This window comes from Calidris pugnax, unplaced genomic scaffold (assembly GCF_001431845.1).
Source record: "Calidris pugnax isolate Ruff unplaced genomic scaffold, ASM143184v1 scaffold68, whole genome shotgun sequence".
In the NCBI taxonomy this organism is placed as follows: Eukaryota; Metazoa; Chordata; class Aves; order Charadriiformes; family Scolopacidae; genus Calidris; species Calidris pugnax.
In genome coordinates, this window is record NW_015090921.1 from 3110120 (window position 1) to 3130496 (window position 20377).

A 20377-nucleotide genomic window follows, 5' to 3' on the forward strand; every position below is an offset into this window, starting at 1 on the left:
TTGAACAAGGCATATATGCATGTTTTCCTTTTAAAAACTAATGGGATGTAGGATGTTTGCAGACCAACCCATCCATGCAATTTCAATCATCTACAAGCTTTTTAATTAAAATAATTCTGCTGTCATAAGAGTAAGGTGGAAATTGCTGTGTGTTTTATGATTAATCCAGGAATAGTTTTATACATCTTCAGATGTGATATTCTAGGTAGTTTATAATGCCTCTGGACTTAGGTTTTTAAATCTTCTCTTGAAGTTCAGTCTAAAAGAATAGAAGCTCAAAAGTAAGAAGATTTTTTGCACTCACAAAATGTGTGTGACCACTTGCTGATGTAGTTCTGCATCTGCTTTCAAAGAAAATGCTAGCAATATTTAATCAGCTGCCCTCATAGATATTTCTAGATATTATTATACATAAACCAGAAAAATACAGTCTAGGATTTGTTGGATGTAAGGAATGATCACTTTTTCCACTTTTTTAATTAACATTGGATAAGTGTTTAGGGTGCTTCAGGGGAATTTTGGACAGGCATAACTTAGGACAGTTGTTCCTGCTTGGAAAGGGGAGATACAAGTGCATGTTCTAGAGTGTTTCGGTTCTAGAGGGGTACAACTGAATAACAACTGTGTATATTTCATATTCAGAAGTCAGCAACTTGACCAAATTTTTAAATGAACATCTTATTTAATGTGTTCTTCCACCTCACTAATGATTCGGATGCTTAGAACACTTCAGAGCCTCATAATAAATTCTTCACTGTCCTTTGCCTGCTTTCTTGTCTTTAAAGTATAGTGATGCATGCCTTGGCTGGGGTGCCATGCCAAATATATGGTATCTTATTTGTAATTTCACAAAGTTCTCATAATTGCTTATCCTGCTTCTATTTTTTGCCAAGGAGAACACTGGTGCTGCTAGCTGACAAATACAGCAGCTGGCAGGGGTAATTGCAAAAGATCATTCTTTACTAGGTGGCCTTTGCTGATGAAGCAGCATTAGTTTCCTTACATCTCAGACACTGAGTTTTTTGAAGAGGAGGTTGTTTCCTGTGTTTGAAATGTGCTTCAGTGTAACTTTGCCAGCAGAAGGTATCTGGAAGTAGATGATACTGCAAAGTGAGTTGCTCTGAGGCTATAATGGGAATGTTGGAGGAGGGGAAGTAGGAAGGAGTCAAGACTTAGAAAAACCTACCAAAAAAAAAAAAAGGTCAAAAGTTAGTTAATCTCTCTCGCCTTTTCTTGGAAGCTTCAGTCTTATGAATTGAAATTAATTCTTCAGAATGTTAAAGTATGGCACCCACTTCAAATCTACACATATTGAAGGAATAAATTTTAAGGAATCTTAAAATCTGCTAACTTCTTAAATTACAGTGAAAGAAAAATTAGAAACTGTAACATATTTTGGGATGGAACTGAATGATTGGTATGTTATTAGAATTGTTTTGGGTTTTTTGTTTACTTGTGTTGGGACCAGTACTGTTTAATATCTTCATCGACATAGATGGTGGGATTGAGTGCACCCTCAGGAAATTTGCAGATGACACCAAGCTGAGTGGTGCTCAGACATACCTGGGGGATGGGATACCATCCAGGGGGACATGGAAAAGCTCGAGCCGTGGGCCTGAGTCAACATAATGAGATTCAAGAAGGTCAAGTGCAAGGTCTTGCTGCTGGGTTGGGTCAACCCCGGTATCAGTACAGGCTGGGGGATGGAGGGGTTGAGAGCAGCCCTGAGGAGAAGGACTTCTGGGTGTTGGTGGGTGAAAAGCTGGACATGAGCTGGCAATCTGCAGTTGCAGCCTAGAAAGCCAACTGTATCCTGGGCTGCATCGGAAGTGTGGCCAGCAGGATGAGGGAGGTGATTCTGCCCTTCTGCTCTGCTCTGGTGAGACCTCACCTGGAGCACTGTGTCCAGCTCTGGGGTCCTCAGCGCACATGGATCTGTTGCAGCGGGTCTGGAGGAGGGCTACAAAGATGATGAGAGGGCTGGAGCACCTCTCCTATGAGGACAGGCTGAGAGAGCTGGGGTTCTTCAGCCTGGAGAAGAGAAGGCTACGGGGAGACTTTTCAGAGGATAGATTTAGACTAGATATAAGGAAGATGGTTTGTATAATGAGGGTGGTGAGACACTGGAACAGGTTTTCAGAGGATAGATTTAGACTAGATATAAGGAAGATGGTTTGTATAATGAGGGTGGTGAGACACTGGAACAGGTTGCCCAGAAAGGTGGTGGATGCTCCAATATCTGGAAACATTCAAGGTCAGGTTGGATGAGGCTCTGAGCAACCTGATCTAGTTGAAGATGTCCCTACTCATGGCAGGGGAGGTTGGACTAGATGACCTCTAAAGGTCCATTTCCACCCCAAACTATTCTGATTGGTGTGATATATGTTCCTCAGTACGACAGTGAATTATATTTATTCACATCTAGACCCCTGTAAACGCGGCTAGGTTGATCAACTGCTTGCTTCTGCAGAGCACTATCAGTTTTTTCTTAAACCTCTGAAAACTTAGTTTTGAAAAATCTTTCTAGCTGTTCAAGGCATCTATGAAATTAGGTTGGATTAGTTGTCATGAACCATCAATGCAACAGTTTCTATCTGTCAGACTGAGTCGTGCATTAATAGTAGTTGCTCAATCTTTATACGTTTTTTTATTTTTACAGAAGTACTGTGTCATTTTTCCCATGAGCTAGTAGTCGGCTTTACAGTTACGTGTATTAAAATTATGGATATTGTTTACATTCTCAGTTGAGATAACTGCCTCTTTTGCTGTTTCTTTTTTTTTTTTTTTTGCTGCACTTAACTTTGAAGTTAATATGAAGTTATAGAGCGATACTGGCTATTCATCATTCATTGGAAACACACTGAGAAAGAAACTATGGTCGTATCTGCCTGTATCTTTACCCCAAAATCAAATTTCCAAGGCTTATTTATGAAAGACTTTTTGCCCCTGCAGTGGGTTCCAGTTTTCATTACCCAGTCTCCCACGTGGTTTTTCTAAAGCATGGTTTCTTTTGAAACGGCAACGGTAGGAACTTAATGCCGGCGATAGTTGTTCTTGTCAGTGAGTGGAAGTAATAATCCGGGGTTCTGTTTTCTCATTACTGTTTGTGGTAATAGAACAGGGAACTGTATGTAATTTCCATGTATCCCTTGATACAAATTACAATTTTATAGAGAGGAGTGCTGCAAAGGCAGCTGTTTCCTCTTGTCTGTGTCACATGTGAGAGGCCCTTGCACAAGGTCATTTCGTATGTTGACTAGAGGATCAGGCTTTTGTTATTTAAATAAATAACTTTTAGCTAATAGCAGACAGCCCTGACAAAGGATGAGTTTAAATAGAATGCTTTTTAAAACCCCTTTACAGTCTTCTCTTTGTAACATATTTCTGTTTGGAAAGAAAAACAATTAATCAAAATAAGCAAAACAACATCCACCCCCCCACACTCACGTCCGTCATCCCTCCCCCAACACCTTATATTTTCAGAGTTCACAAACTTGTCCAGCACTTCAGTATACTGTAGTGAGACAATTTTAAAAATAAAATTCTCTAACTTAAGGGGATAGTTCCATTTTTGCAGCCTACATATCTCATCTAAACTGTCAATATGCTTTTGAAAACAATGAAGTCCCATTATGAAAGCCACTGAGTTGGCTACAATACCTGTGCAATAATTGTGAGCAATTTAAAAAAAAAAAAAAAAAAAAAAAAAAAAAGGAACTATTTGACACTCTAGCAGTTCTTCAGTGAGTGGTGTCTAGATGGAAAAGTGACTGGAAAGATAGCTACATAATGTTTTCCGATGGCTTTTATGTGTATGTATTTATAGATGTTTTCTCATCCAGTTTTTACTCATGTTCCACTGTGATTTGAGCATATGGGATAGAGACAGGAATCTTAATCCTGTTTCAGAAGCTGATACTTTTAACGTATTCCTGAACAAAAAAAATCTCGTGTCCAACTTTCAGGGGTTTCAGAAGTATGGCTGATAATGCTTTTCTGTGTCAGAGGGTGGGGGAATTAATTAGTTCGTAGTATCAGTGAAGATAGTAAACTTATGTTCTACCAGTAGAATTCCAGTGGAAGTAAAAGATTTTAAAATTAATGGTTTTGAATAAGCCTTGTGCTGCCGTGTATCACTCTTGTGTTCCTTCAAAATAGGTTTCAACTGGAATGACTAACTCAGCACAAACTTTAGGCAGTGGGTTATTAATATATTAATGTTTTTCTGTCAAATTACATGCCGACCATCCCATCTAAGAACAGCTCTATAGTATCAGGGAGGTATGTTAATGCAGCACATCCTGTTTAACAATTCATTGCTGTTTGGGTTGCAGAATCTTAGTCTCCAGAATATTTTCTCATCTACGTAGATTTTTAAAATGTTCTCGGTAGTTAAGTTTTCTGATTTAATATGCAACTGCAATAGGATATTGGTAGGAAATAGCTGCCTGCAAACTAAGATAAGGGACAGGTATGTCAACTTTGCGATACGTGCGAAGTAACAAATTTGGCTAAATGACTCCAAGGCAGGCATTTTGTACAGCCTGTAGATTTCTTGTGTTCGAAACACTGTTTAGGCTTAGAAAGCTGCAGTTGAATATAGTTCACTATTGAATTCCTGCTCTGTTAAAATCTCCTTTTTTCACATTGACTTTTCTTCACTAACCAAAACAAACCCTTCATTTTTCTATAGCACTGGTATTAAAGGGGAAACCAGAAACTAAAGGCACTGGAATCAGCAAAGATACTTCTAGAGAAAGTGGAGAAGGTAGAGGATGGAGCTGCAGACTCTTCAGGAGGCTCTGAAAGTGGAAATTCAGGTTCACCAGGTAATTTGTATTCTTTCTTGCTTTATACTTTTGAGTAATAGCAGTACTAGTGTAGCTGATAGTATTACTACTAATGGCAGCATTAAGTAAATGCACTACAACTATAGTAATAATTGTTTTATAAGCTTGAAACTATGTTAGAATTTTATACTCTGCAATTTGACCCTACCACCTGTTGTTTTTAGCAAATGTAAAAAATCTACGTATCAGGCTATGGGGATGTATTTTTATTTAACACTTTTAGCAGTGATAAAAACATTCTGAAAACTCTCTGTTCAGCAGCTTCTGTCTGGAAAGTTTTTCTGATGCTCTGAAGCCACTTCAGTATTCAGTTAGCAATGGAAGAGTATAGTGGAGGAACTTTCAAGCAAAATGTGCATAGCACTGCCATAGTCTCATCTGGTGCTTCTCTTCTGGAATGTCTTCTACTTTAGTCTCATCTAAACTTTTAATTGCATAGTTTTGCTGACCCAAAACATTGTAGTGCTTGGGCTCAGAAGTTTTTATGTTGGGTCTTTTTTTACTGGTAGCCTGTCTGATGCTATGTGGCAGTAGAGTTGCAGTTTGCTATTCCATTACAATACAAATGAGAAACATTAAAAATAATTTTAAAACCTAATTTACCAAATGTAAGAGGACATACGCATATTAATTCTTGGGGAGGAAAAATTGTTACAGCCATAAACACAGCAGCTGCCAGCCTGAAATGTTAAATTTATCAATGAGAACTTTCCAAATATTTCTGGATATCTGAAACTCACAATTGTTACACAATGGATAAAAGATCAGTGGAACCCATCATCAAATTTGCGAGGTGTTTACTAATTACCCGATGGCTTGTCCAAACGAGTGTTCTAGGTGATGTGTTCAGTTTTAATTGCATAGTTTTGCTGACCCAAAACATTGTAGTGCTTGGGCTCAGAAGTTTTTATGTTGGGTCTTTTTTTACTGGTAGCCTGTCTGATGCTATGTGGCAGTAGAGTTGCAGTTTGCTATTCCATTACAATACAAATGAGAAACATTAAAAATAATTTTAAAACCTAATTTACCAAATGTAAGAGGACATACGCATATTAATTCTTGGGGAGGAAAAATTGTTACAGCCATAAACACAGCAGCTGCCAGCCTGAAATGTTAAATTTATCAATGAGAACTTTCCAAATATTTCTGGATATCTGAAACTCACAATTGTTACACAATGGATAAAAGATCAGTGGAACCCATCATCAAATTTGCGAGGTGTTTACTAATTACCCGATGGCTTGTCCAAACGAGTGTTCTAGGTGATGTGTTCAGTCGTTGTTGAGCACAGCGTAAGAACTTGAATGGGGGAATTAATAAAATGAAGCCATGTCTGCTTTAACAAAATGCAACTTTCAACTAGGGAGAAAAACTTGAAAAAGCTAAAGATTAATATCCAGAAGTACAGATGAGTATTTTGTTCTCCTCAGAAACTCCAAGGCCCTTCAATGAAGTTTTGTTATGGGCGTAAGGAAATCCAGAAATTATCCATGGCATTTTGCTGCAGGCATGCAAACTGTTTAAAGCCAGTAAATACTATCTGCTGTCTGGGGATCAGAATGCTAGTCATACTTGTGTTTGTATAACAGCACTTAATTCTTCTTTGTATCGTTATTCCCCTTTATGCTTAAGATTAAAAAAAAAAAGTGGTTTTGGACATTTTCCCATCTTCATCCCTGTTCATTGTCATCATTATGAACAGATACTAAAGATTATTCAAAATTCAGTCTTAAATTTTTTTGTTAACAGCTTCAAGGTTTTTTGACCCTGTTTGCTTTAGCTTTGCCCCATCCTCATTAAAAGCAAGCTCTGCACTGAAATCAACTTTAAATTTGGCTTTAGTTGGTGAAACTAGACAAGTTGTTATATCAGAAGATTGTCTTTTTTTTTTTTCAAGATACTATATATTGCCATAATTAAGGCTAAGAACAAGTCTAAATGTTTACGATGGAAAATAACTCTTGCAACATGTTGGGTGCTTCAGTAAACTTTTCTTGAACTGTGTGTGAGTGGTTGCTGCTGTGCTCATCAAATGGCCACTGATAGAAATGAAACTGGTTTGGGCACAAAAAAAAGAAATCTTCAAGTGAAATGCTTGAGCTGGATTGCATATCTTTGAATTTTGTAACTTAAAATATATATCTTTAGTGCTCAGGAGTTGTGGAGAGTTGTCTCATCGTCTTTTAATTATCTAATATTTCTTTTTCTGAGGGCTCTAAAAAAAAAACCTTGCTAAGACTCATAATGTCATAGTTTGTTGTCCCCTTGTTAAGTGTGTCTGTGATGAGTGTACGGAGTTCAGCTCTGCACTGGGAGCAAAGCCTCCCAGGATGTGATGCTCAGTATGACTGTATTTTTGTTTGCAGAACAGCTCCTTGTTTCCTGCCTATTCCCGTTTTCCTCCAGAACTCTGTCTGAAGCTTTCATGCTGCTGCTTTGGCAAAATGTATCTTAAACTACCAATAAGGAGCCAAAGGAGGTGTTCAGTTGTTTAGAAAAAGCTACTTTTTTTTCTTTTGATTATTGAAGAATCCTCCATAAATGAAGTCTGACCAGGTCACTTGCTGTATCAGAGTACAATTTGAGTATTCAGATATCTTCTGTGTCCAAGCTATATTGCTTGTCCTGCGAAGAGATGCATTGAATCTAAGTAGTTCATTCTGCTACTGTGTTGATTTAATTAACATGGTTTTGAAACAGTGTGCTCTTCATAGTTTTGACCACAGGAAGTGTTAAAGGAGTTATATTTGGCTATTCTCACAGAAGGGTTGGGCTTCACGGAAAACTCCTCAAGCTGATATGTGGAGGGAACCTAAAACATCCTTTTCCTTCTCTCACTTTGTAGCAAAAAGATCCGTAGGTTTTAAAATACCTTAAATTCAATTACATTTGTGGTCAGTGCAAAAGAATTTTTTTTTTTTTCTTACTATTGGATGACACAGTATTGTGTGATCCATAAATTTTGCAACACTTGGTCAGTGCAAAAGAATATTTTTTTTCTTATGATTGGATGACACAGTATTGTGTGATCCATAAATTTTGCAACACTTTGTGAACAGTTTACAGTCACTGACTGTCACTGCCTTATGATTGCCTTGTCAGTACAAGCACTTTGTATAAAAACTAACAGATACATTGTTTGTCAAACTCCGACATTGCAGAAAGCACCAAGGGAAAACAAGCTGTGTGTAAGTGAAAGGGTAGCATAGCACCTTAGCTCCTGTGACACTGAATGGCAGCATGATAAAACAGTAATATTGAGTGTAGATAAATGCCAAGTGAAGCACTTTGGAAAGAAAGTCCTGGTTTTACACCTGCAATAGCAGGCTGTGAACTAGCAATTAGCATCGTGGAAGGAGTTCTTGCAGGACAAGGTACTTGAATGTTGCATGCAGTTTTAAACTTTGTCTCCAGGTGATAGAGATGAACTAGAGAAGTACAGGGAAGAGTGCTAAGAGTGAAGAAAGCAACGGAATGATTCGTGCATGAGGAGACTTTCCATGGGAAGAAACAATAACTAACGGGAATATGTGGTGTGGAAAAAAATCCAGGAAGGAGATGAATAGAGAAACAGTCATAGGATCAGAACATCTCAAGTTGGAAGGGACCCAGAAGGATTATTAAGTCCAGCTTCCAACACCTCTTCGCTCTAGTGAAGGCTGTTTTTCCATAATCTTATTTGCCCTTCATTCTTGCATTTATCAGGAGGCAGATTAAAAAGAAAAAGGAGGTCCTTTTATGTAAGAGTATGGTAGTTTAACTTTGAAACTTATTGTCACAGAATATTGAGTGTTTTCCTGAGTTCAAAAAGTAATTAACGCAGATTAATGGAAGAAAAGTGTATTACTAGCTATTAAACCAAAGACAATCTTTGAAGATATCAGGGATGTAAATTTCTGAAAGGTGGAAGATAACACTCTGCTTGTCCAGCATAGACATCATGCTGATGCCTCTGCTAATGCCTGGTACTGAAAGAAAGCACCGCAGGTAAACCTGTGGTCTCACCCAGAATTATCTTTGTGTTATGCTTTTTCCGATTAATACCATTTTTATGATGTGAAAGGAAATAAACTTTCAAAAAAAAATCAGTTGACAAAGTCTGAATTCTCTGAGCAGTGTCAATGCGGGTGGAAGGAAACATTTTTCTTGTTTTCTCTGTCTTTCTGTTTGTCACCTCTTTTTCCTGAATCTGATGAGTGAATGGAGAAGAAAATACAGGCTTTACATTGTTCTTTGTGTGTGTGGAAGGGAGGCAGCAATGTGATGAATAAACACGGCTGTAAAAAGAAAAGAAAGTGGGAATTTTTGGTTTACATTGTGTCGTTTTTCTGGGCTCTGATTTTCTTTGGTGACAGCCTCGTAACTTTTTCCTTGCTTAGCAGTAGGCAGCATCCTCCTGCAGCTGCCTGAAGGAAATAAAGGAGGAAGAATAGTGAATGGTAACCATCTGTCTGTTTTCCCTTGGATGTGGAGGGCATCTCTTCAACAATGATCTCAATCTCTCTCGGAGGGAGGAAAGTGGCAAAGCTACTTCTGAACGTGGGTCTTCCATGTGGTACCAGCCAAGCCAACACACGGGCGGACCCTCAGTACTTGAAACATTTTGCTCTTGAATATACAAACAGCTTTTGTGCCCGCAGCAGTTATCTGTGATTTGTGTTTTCTTGTGACTGCAAGCAAAGAAGGCAGCAGTTCTAGAGGAGACACAGCTATTAGATTATCTGACCCAGCTGGCGTAAATTGTCCTTAGAAGGCACCACTTGTTCGAGAGTTGTTTAGGAGAAGGAGCAAAAGTGGTGGCTTAATGGAGTGGTTTTAATATCTTAATAAGAATGGGTTTGGAAATTATGTAATACTGGATTCCAGGCCTTGCTACTGAAATGCTGTAAACTGAATACTTTGCTTTTACAAAGGGTCTTTTGAAATGTTGAATTTTAAACTGTTCAACAAGATCTGTTATGAAAATATTCATTGTGTTGTTGCATCTTTTTTTTCTTTCTAGAAATTGGTTGCCCAAATGAAGCAAGATCCACAGGTAACTTTATTTTTATGTTGCATTATTTACACTTAAAAATACAGGAAATAGCAGTGCATGAAGCTTGAGAACTTTAGATATTTCTTATGTTCTGCCTTGCTAACACAATGTTTAGAAGAAAACAACTATTTCTTGATCATGTTCTTCCTTGCTAACACAATGTTTAGAAGAAAACAACTATGAACAAGTGTTTAAACAATGGCTGCTGGATAGTTAAAAACTAAACCAAAACTTTTGCCTGATGGAGCCTTTTGCCTCATTCTTAATAGTTTAAATCAAGTGATTCTTGCGGGCTCTGGTGTAGTTCAAACATGGCAGTAAGTTTCTGATTCTATTGGAAGCTGCTCTTAATGAAATCTACCATTACTAGAATTCGCTTTTTTCTTATTTGAGTATCAGTATTGTACAAGAAGAGATGGGATATTCCCTCTAAGAAATTTTGTCCCAATAGAGCCCACTTGAGGCTTGCTGTTAAGTGCTTCCATCCCCACACAGTACTAAATGCCCTGTAATTTTCTGAGCATGTATTTTCTGAGCTCAGCGGAGTGGGAGGACACCTTTTTGTAAGATAATCAAGTACTTAGACCCCTAATGGGGAGGGCTGAGCAGGGAGTAGGGGTGGTGTTGGAAAATCTGCTTTCTAGAACTTCCTTATTCTAATGGGATTTGGGTACTGTCTGCTACTCTTACTCGCTGGGCAAGACTGCTAATGATTAGCTTGCAGAGTAGTTTGCTTTCAGGTTATATCTGCTGAAAGCCAGGTCAAGCTGCAAGCAGCCATGCAAAGTTTGGGAAGCAGGGACCAGATTTACTCTTTCTGCCTTCAAATGCTCTTAATACATTTTTATCCCAGATTATTAAGTGTAACCTCAAATTAGGGGAATGACCGCTCAGTACCTGGTTTTGCTGAGTTGTGTGTGTATTAGGGAAGACTGTCTACAAGATAGACTCTGAGATTGTAACACATTTCAAAATTTTGTGGAGGACTATAAAAATGGGGAAGTTGTCTTGAGCATGGAGTTCCTGTAACAATATTAGTCCAATGTTTTAATATTCTGTGTAGCACAGCAAACCTGCATAATCTGGTACATAGAGTTTACAACATAAATGAGAACAAAAGAAGTGAGGAAGAGAAAAATGCAGGAAAGCTTGCAGAGCTTCGCAGGCTTTAAACTGAGGACATGTTTTTTTATTTCATTTTTAAGTAGGAAAGAAATAGCCCTGGTAAAAATTGTTTTCTGAGCTGCAGCTTTATAGCGATGCTTTCAAATCTTAAGTTTAAGAAAGTGCTATTGTAAGCAAAATGCTGATATGAACAATGTGCTAAGGCAAAAGTAATTCTCTTAAATACAGCCTAAGGCGTAAATGTACATGGAAATGAAGACTTAAATATGTTTGCCTTCATTTGACATGTGTGTCAATTAAGATCTAATAGATATGTTTGCTGATGCTCTACACAGTCAAATGTACGACAGTGTCTTTGCATAAGTAGTATAGGTGGGAATGCTTTAGGTAACATACCATAGCATGCTATATGTATACGATATGATACTATTGTATTGCATATTAACAAGCATTGCTCGTTTAATTTGTAAGCTTGATGAAATGTACAAATGTGCTGTATAATGCATTAAGCGCTAATGGATGTTTTAATGAAATCTGAATTCCAATCTGGGCTGTCTCCCTGAGTGCTAGAAAGATCCTCTGATTATTATTGCACTCAGTGACTTAAGTAAGGCTTTGTTGAGCCTCTTGAATCTTATTGGCTGCACATCCAGAGGTGCTGTATTTGTATGACACTGTGCAAAAAAAACAAAACAAAAAAAACACACCTCCCTGCTACTACTCTATGTTAACAAATGGAATATCTTTCTCACAGATATTTTTTCTTTCTAATCAGAACGCTGATTTGAAGAAACAGCTTCATGAACTTCAAGCCAAAATCACAGCTCTGAGTGAGAAACAGGTAGGGAAACAGAGATATGTATTTTTAACACATAAAGATGTTCTAAAGATGTCTCTCTTCCCAGCGTCCAAGAGAGCTGCTAAATTTTTAAGTGCAAAAATAAGTGTGGGCAACCAGACATTTTCGATTTTTATTTGATTTCTCAAAAAAAGATAAGATGAGTTATTGTGAGTCCATCAAACAAGCAACTAGAGTAATCAGTGAAAGCTCTACCAATTTTTCTTAAGTTGAGACTAATGTTTGATAATTAGGGCACTAGGAAAATGAATGAACTTTGTGACTTCCTTTATCTTTAAACTCATTTGTAATCAGACCATTCAGGTTTAGACAAATCTTCTGATTTTGTTTTAGTTGGTCCACACTGTGCATCTGGATGAGTATGCTGGATTTTTGCTTCGTATTTAGACCAATAAATGCATGTCAGCTATGGGTATTTGGAAATACTAATTTGGAAATTAGTTGTGTGGTTTTTGCCATGATTAATTACACCACAATTATATTACTTTTGCCATTTGGTAGGAATTCTCTTCCACAGGTCTAGAGTATGAGTAATAATTACAATTGAATGCTTAACAGAAAGACCATGGAACTTGAAGATGCATCTTGTGGGTAACTCGGAGAAAAATAACTAACACTGAGGGATCTGGAAAACTTGTTCTCAGTTATGCTTTTTTTAAAAAACAAACAAAAAAAACAAACAAAAAAAACAAAACAGCAACACAAAAAAAACCCCAAACAAAACCCTCTCACACAATCTCGTCCCAAAACCAAACTGACTTCTGCTGTTGTGTTCATTGTATTGTTATTTTGTCAATAACAGAACCACACTAGGTCCAAATTAGGAACCAAGCACTTTTGAAGAGGGAAAAGATTTTTAGGATGTGTGCGTAGGTAAGAATATGGTTACACATTAGTGTCACTTTTAGATACCTGCGTTCATCTGTTATTATCTACATGTGTTATATTTTGAAAGTTATGTTTTTCCAGAGTGAAAGAACTGTCCCTTTCCCAAGGAAATGGGCAGACAGCAATTAACATCTATCTAGAAATTTTGTTTACTAAAAAATTATAGTATGTTTCAGTAGTGGAACAGTGAGTCTAGGAAGGAACATGTAAGGATAATAAAGAAAATGATTTTTTAATGAGAATACTAATTCAACAAAAACTGAGGTTTTGCTGATGTGATGGCATGCCTCTCCTGAGGATGATTTATTCTCTAAAACCAGCATGAGCCTCTGCATGTGGCTATGTCTCACAGCAAGCAGCTTCAGAATTCTCTGGTAAGCTCTGGAGGCCCATAGTAATTTCAAAATTAGCTTGCCTTGATGCCACAAAGCAAGTCATATTGAGTGCCAGTTCACATGATGAGCAGGGACAGGCAGTCTGATGGTGAGTGCAACGTAAGAAAGATGTAAGTATGTCTGTCTTACTGTAACTTTTCAACTTGGATTCATAACTTTTTAAAGCTATGGTATAGAGTGGTCTATACGAACATGTATTTTAAATTACCCATCACCAGAAACGCAGCTGTATTTCTTCTGCTAAAAATTACAGCTCTGGCTACTAAAGCACACTTCTTCATGGGATGAACGTGGGCTAAATTTCCAAAAGACATTTTTCAAAGTCTATAAGTTTCTGACTTTGTTTCCACCGCACAGCGAATATAGTCAATATGAAGTCACAGTCCAGTTCATGGGATGAACATGGGCTAAATTTCCAAAAGACTTTGAAAAATAAGTTTCTGACTTCGTTTCCACCGCACGGCGAATATAGTCAATATGAAGTCACAGTCCAGGTTCCTTCTCTGTATTTTTATGGTTTTGATTATCACTAGAACAGTGGACTTATCTATGACTGTTGAAATTTAAATACTTTATTTTGTTATATGTACCACTGGTCCACAGAGCTGCCAGTGTCCCAGATGATAGTGTTATTAAAGTAGTATGGCTGCTAAAATGCAACGGTCTTGGCAAATGTGAGTTTAGGAGGTGGGGAGGGGAACAAACCCACCGGAAAAAAAAAAAAAAACCCAAAACTTTCCTGATGCAGAGAAATGCTCACTCCCTCTTACTTGTAGGAATCTGATGAATAGACAGCTGTGGCTTAGCAATGCAGAGTTGAGCAGCATTTTAGAGACTACAGTAAAGCCCTTTTTTCTATTCTCACTTTCATTTCTCTTTAGGAAAAATAACTATTATCAATTGTTTTATGGGGAGAATATTATCCAACAATCTAATTTTTACACAGCATGGTGAAATGTGCAGTTGTGCATGGTAAATGCATGTTTTACGTTGTGCAGTGCATTTCTTAAGGAAGAGTGCAACATGTGTTCTCTGTACTCTTGTTTAGAGCCAAGTAAGTTGCCTTGATGTCTGATGCCCGATGAATAAACTCTGAGGACCCAACTCCACTGTGCACGGTTACGAGAGAGGTGTCATTGTCAGTGTTTGATAAGCTTTTAATGAAGTGTGAAAAAGGAAAGTTCCAGCCTGTGGGTCATCCCTGCTCAGAGACAGTGGCGTGGAGCTGAGACCCTGGTGTTAGGCAGAATGCTGAAATATTCCTGTCTTCTGAGATACCGTGTCAGCCTAATGTACCCTTTTTCTTTGCTTTCTTCTTTAATGAAGGTGCAAGACCCAAGTCAGTGGTAGGTTAGCTGAAAGCTTTTAGTTGCTTTACGATTTCTCTCCATTTCCGAAGCGTTGTGAGAGTAACACCAACACTTGCTGCCAGTGGCTGCAGAGATTCAGAGTGGCTTAGGTTTCTTGCTGAGAATGAATAATGGCAGCTCTGTTCCAAAGTTTGTGAAACTGAAGAGATCCGGCTTTAATGAAGGTGCAAGACCCAAGTCAGTGGTAGGTTAGCTGAAAGCTTTTAGTTGCTTTACGATTTCTCTCCATTTCCGAAGCGTTGTGAGAGTAACACCAACACTTGCTGCCAGTGGCTGCAGAGATTCAGAGTGGCTTAGGTTTCTTGCTGAGAATGAATAATGGCAGCTCTGTTCCAAAGTTTGTGAAACTGAAGAGATCCAGTGAAGTACAAAAAGCAAGCAAGTAGGCTCTGCGGTGTGTAGGCTTAAACCTAAAGAAATTTGTTAGCTGATGCAGAGTTAAACTGGTTTACAGCAGAAGGTATGTCATGTTCATATGTTTTTTGAAATTGTGAAAGAGGTGAAAACAAATGCTTTGATTTGTTTCACCTGAGATGATGGAGCAACATGTGCTGATTGTGTTATCGTATGGAAGAAAAACATCAAAAAGAAAAAACTTATTTGAAGATGATTTACATTTAAAGGGCAGTAAACACGAATCCTTCAGATGATTATTTTCCTCTGCTAGTCTCTTTATGTTATTACTGTGGAATTCTGAACTGTGCTTACCTTATTTTTCTAACCTGGGGGCAATAAGGTGAATTCAGTTTAACATTAGTCTTAGCACTTTCTCCTTTGCTTTGTATTCTATGACAGTGTCTTCCTTTGGCATTCTGGTTTGTAGACTTTTACCCACAATTACCTATCACTAAGCAGCTTTTGGTTGAGTTAAATATGCTCCTCAAAATAAAAATATAAAGAATGCGTTCTTGAGTTTTTCTGTGAGAAAGTTTACCCACATATACTTCTTTGACTCTGGGGAGGTGGGGTGGAGATTGTTACCAGTGACACTGGTGAAAGACTGAGGTAAAGCAGGGCTAACATAAGGGAGCAGGAGGAAAGGTAATCTCCAAGTAGCACCTTTTTTCTGCTTCTTTCCCTCAATAGTGAATTAAAAAAATTATAATGTGATCTTGCAGATATATCATCATTGAGTAGGTATCATAACAGTACCTTTTTTCCCAGTGGCAAGGAAGAGGTCCTGTTTATTTGACTAAAGAAAGAAGTGGGCAGCAAACAAATCCATTTCAGCAGTATCATGTCAAATACAGAGGAGTTTCTACATCTGTCCTTATTGCAAGTTCCTGGAGTAGTTAGAGCAACATTCTGTTTTAAATGTGGAAGAAATCTTACAAGAATAGTCTTTTGACCTTAAGGTAAAAAGGTGATAGTGATAAGCATATACTAAAGAAATTGCATGGCTCTTTCCCCTATATTTGAAAATAAAATGGAAATGTCTTTTACTGTGGTTGCAGTGAAACTAATTGAATCTTCAAGAAAACAGCCTTGTGAAAACTAGACTTGGATTCTAATGCATATGCTGTTAACCTGGAAAGAATAAAGTGGATCCCTTTGTTACTTCAATTTTTGAAGAGCTCTATGCACTTGTAGGAAGGAATACTCAAAAATAGTTGTTAATGTAGCGATACTTGTGTTTTTAATTCTCATGGGGGGAAAAGTTTAACGTACTTCACTATACAATACTATGTATAGTTCACTATGAACTACAGTTTGAACTGTAGAATATCATCAGAAAAAATGCACATTAGAAAAGCAAGCTTATTTCTGTTATTATGAATAGGCAGATCTAGTGACTTGCTTGTATTTAAATTTTACAGCAAATTGAGGTAGTTGAGGTTATTCTAAATCCTGTATGTTCAGGGTGAGACTCCTTTTACCCTTGCCACTAAATAGCAAGCAATGGGAAAGGGGATTTGGGGGGGATTTTAAGAATGGTAGTGTAATTTAACCATGGTTTTGTGTAGTTGAATATATGTAAACATATGGTTTAGATTGACAAAGGAAACTTGTTATTTAAGTCTTCAAAAACTGCCAGGAATAGGTTTAAGCATTGATGTTGGTATATTTATTACAGATACCATAACTGAGTAATGAAAAGATTGGTAATGTGCATAAATTATCCTGTGAAACTCTTCTTCTTGAACGCTTGTCATCCACAGCAAAGGTGAATTTTTATGGGGGCTTTTTGAACACATTATCAGAAAATTGTACCCAGAATGTGTTCCATCATATTCTGTAAAGATTGAAGGCTGTGTTTTGGTGAGAAAAGTAAGTGCAAGAAAGCTAGAGAGCAGGAGGTAAGTGGGGTACAGTTAACGGGTAGGAAGGAGCACTTTGAAATGCTTCTGCATAAGAAGGTAGGTGAGAAATGCCTGCGTGTTGTAGATACACCTCCTGAATACCATGAGAACTTTTAGGGCTCAAAATCTGGAAATAAATAATGAAGTCACTCGCTTCTCCCTCCTGCCAGTTTTGTCTGGAGTTTATGATCCCTCCTTTCCTCAAGATTGATCAAGGGCATATTAAAATGCCAGTTATTCTGTCAGTAATGGAGGAAGTGTGCAAATATGCCATAAGAACGTGTAGTAACTAATAACTTGAGGCAGGTGATGCTTAATTTCAGTTCCAGTTGTTTATCCGGAACTGTACGTATTACTAAATACCTATCTTTGTAAAGGAAATGTCATGCATGATAAAGATATGCTAATTTCTATGTAACTGCAAGCATCCATTTATGCCAACGTGTTTATAAAGCAGTCCTAAAATACACAGAAAAACAATTTTGCACCTTCCCAGAGTTTGGCTTTAATAATAAAACCCTGTAGTGATGTGCTTAGCTCCGCCTCCTCCCACAACTGACTATTTGCAGGTTCCTGTCAAAAAGATACAGGTCCGTCTGGAGGTAAGGAGGAGTAAGTTAACTGCCTCTGTGAGTCCTCAGACCCTTTCAAACCCTCTGATCTGCGTGTACGGCACCTGTTTAGAAGGTGAATGTTTGTTTGAGAAACCTGCGTGAGCTTACTATTTTAATCTTTTGGTATTTATTTAATTTGCATCCAAATATTGTGTGAGAATGTGAATATAATGACTTCTCATTAAGTGATCATCTTCCATATTCTCAAGATGTACTGGCAGAAACAAATTTGGAGCGTTGTACAGATGATTGTATGCCTCTCTCCCTGCTGCCTCTTTTGCCCCAAACTTTTTTGCAAAACTGATGCTATAATAATTTGCGTATGAGTGAAATATTACTAAGCTTTCTCAAACCTTTTGTAACGCTTAAATCATGATTAAACCCGTACTGGCATCTAAACTTGGATTTCCCATTCTTCTCTTAATGTAACTCCACCTAGATTTCTCACTGTAGGCTTGTGAACTTAATTTTTGCATAACTAATATATGTTAGCACTGGAGTAACTTAATTTAGGAAATGCAAGTGACCGTTTCATGATATCATTAAAAAGAAGAAAAACCCTCTACACCTTCCTCCTGTTACCCTTCCTTTAGCACTGATTTTCTGGCTTAGCTTTATTATTTGACTTCATGCTATGTTTAAGCCAGATTTGGATGCTACTGGAGAACTTTTTTAATTGAGACTAGTTGGATACATATTTCATCTTCATATAAGTCAGGGCATAACTCCAAAGTTGCCCGCTCTGCTTGAAAATCAACACTGTAGATAGAAAATGGGCAGTTAAACTCCAGTATTTCTTTGAAAATCCCCTACTGATGGCAAGAGCTGGTTATTAGGTGCTCCTGCATGTTTTGACTCGCTGGATAACCTCACACATCAGCAGTTATTTCAATGCCTACTATTCCTTTTTTCTCTCCATACTTGGAGGAAAGACAGGCCAAACATCAGATTGTGATGACTGGGGTTTAGGATGTTTTGTATAGCACCCTTAAAGGCGTCTTAGTTGGAGGCTGGGAAAAGGGATTAAATCTACTAATGAATTTTTATAAGTGAAAACAGATTAAAACAGCCCATTCTGCTGTGTTCTGCATGACTCAGTGGAACAACCTCAGAGCCACAGAAACAGCATTTTGGTTTATTCCAAGTGTATCAGTGTTAGAAGGGGAGTCAAATCCAGGCATCTGCTTTTCAGAGCCTTATAGATCCATAGTTCCTCCTATGGGAGTTGTTTGGTCCCCAGCTCTTCTGAAAACTGTGTTGAATTTTGAAAGGGAGAAAAGAGAAAGTGAGTGTAATGCCTAAATACAGGCAAAAACTTGTTTTTGCTGTTGGTTCTCTGCTGCCTGTTAATTGGATTTGAAAATAAGCCTCTTCCTGAGATTGTGCTTTTTTGCACTCTGAGTTACCATATGTAGTGCAGCTATGGGCTAAAAAAGTTTATTAGTAAGGATTATCTTATTAAATAGTACTATGACAAGAAGAGGACTGACAAGGGCAGTCAGTATTAGGTGGTATTTTCCAGTATGTGTCTTACACATTACACCTTCATAGCACGTTGTGGAACCACCCAGTTCAACTCCTCATGCTCATTTTTGAAAAGGACCAAGGTGAATGTGGTACTTCACATAGTTTCCCTGGTGACAGTTTGGAATTGGTTTCTGTTAATTGTACTGGCCTTTACAGGTGGGCTGGGGTCCTTTTTGATGGACACTGGACAAGTAAACAGGAGATGGGCCTTTCTGGAAGAGATTTAGGGAGCAGATGGCATACTAAGGAAGCATGAGAGGGCCAAATGCGTGTACAATTTTTGTAAAAGTTTATATTAGGGTTTGATTTTTCTATTTGAATAAGTGTTACCTGCTCTTACTGCTCTAGTCACTGTGAGGTTGTTTCTTTTTTCTCATTTTATTGTGGAGACTCCTGACAGGCTTGTGCCTTGAAGGACTTAAAGAGAGAACAAACCTTAAAGAGTAAAGGGTAAGAATGCCCTTGATGGGGTTTCACTAAATCTCTGTGCTTCCATTTCTATATTGACACTTTTGTAGGGAGGGAATGCAATCTTCATCCTCATCAGTGTTCACTGAAATTATAACGGGGTATACATTTTCTTTCTGTAGAAATAATTAAGAGCATTTTCTTCAAATGTGGGTCAAGCCAATGTGAATTTCACTATTTGCAGGCATTATATATAGTCAGTTTCTTTCAGTATTGTGCTCATTTCTGGGTTAACTTTTAAAGTACTTGTTCTGACTTTTAGAACTCCAAAAAGTGTATAATCTCTTTAGAGCAACTTTTCCCCTTCACTCTTAGGGAAGATAGGAAGATAGCAAGAAGGTTTTCTTGGTGTGTTCTTTGTTTTAATTAGGTCCATTATTTTCTGAGCTTTTATTATTTCCTCCTTCATGCTAAGTCCGTCAAAACTGGGATTGATGTGCAAGGTGCCTTTCTCAACTTTTCCCTCTGGCGTAATGTGTGGGTTTAAGCAGTGATAAGTGCAAAATTCTGGTGGAAACTTTGCAGGAATGAAATTTGAATTACTATGGGGATCGATGAGAGAGGGAGTACTTTTCAGGAGGCAATTCAGACAAGAGAACCTAATTCTTACTGCTCAGTTACCTTTGTTACCTCACTCCCCTGCTATAGAAGACTTGTAGGAAGATGAGGCTTCAGTTAAGTGAGTTCATTACCTATTTTCCTACAACATTTATCTGATGTATTCTGTGGAAAATAATTCTTCTGTTTTTTTTTTTAATAGGAAGAACTTCTAAGTGTTGTCTTACAGTAGACTTTTGAAGTAGCAGGGAGAAAGCCCTTGAGTTGTGATGAGCATTTCTTCCTTGTCCTGTAAAGTCTTCAAGGTTAGGTGAGGTGAGTTAGAAACAGTTAAGTAGTTGTTTTGGGTTTTATTGGTTTTATTGGTTTTTTTCTTCTTTTCTGAGGA

General features: G+C 37.8%; 1 protein-coding gene across 1 annotated transcript in view; it reads left to right on the top strand.

The window, feature by feature from the left end:
* PHF21A (PHD finger protein 21A) overlaps positions 1-20377 on the top strand; it is a 148726-nt gene that overhangs the window by 36886 nt on the left and 91463 nt on the right. Inside the window, exons 3-5 of the mRNA XM_014950322.1 lie at positions 4694-4829; positions 9853-9885; positions 11786-11851. Coding sequence (XP_014805808.1) covers positions 4776-4829; positions 9853-9885; positions 11786-11851 — 153 coding nt within the window. The 5' untranslated portion in view covers positions 4694-4775. The remainder of the gene's footprint in view (positions 1-4693; positions 4830-9852; positions 9886-11785; positions 11852-20377) is intronic.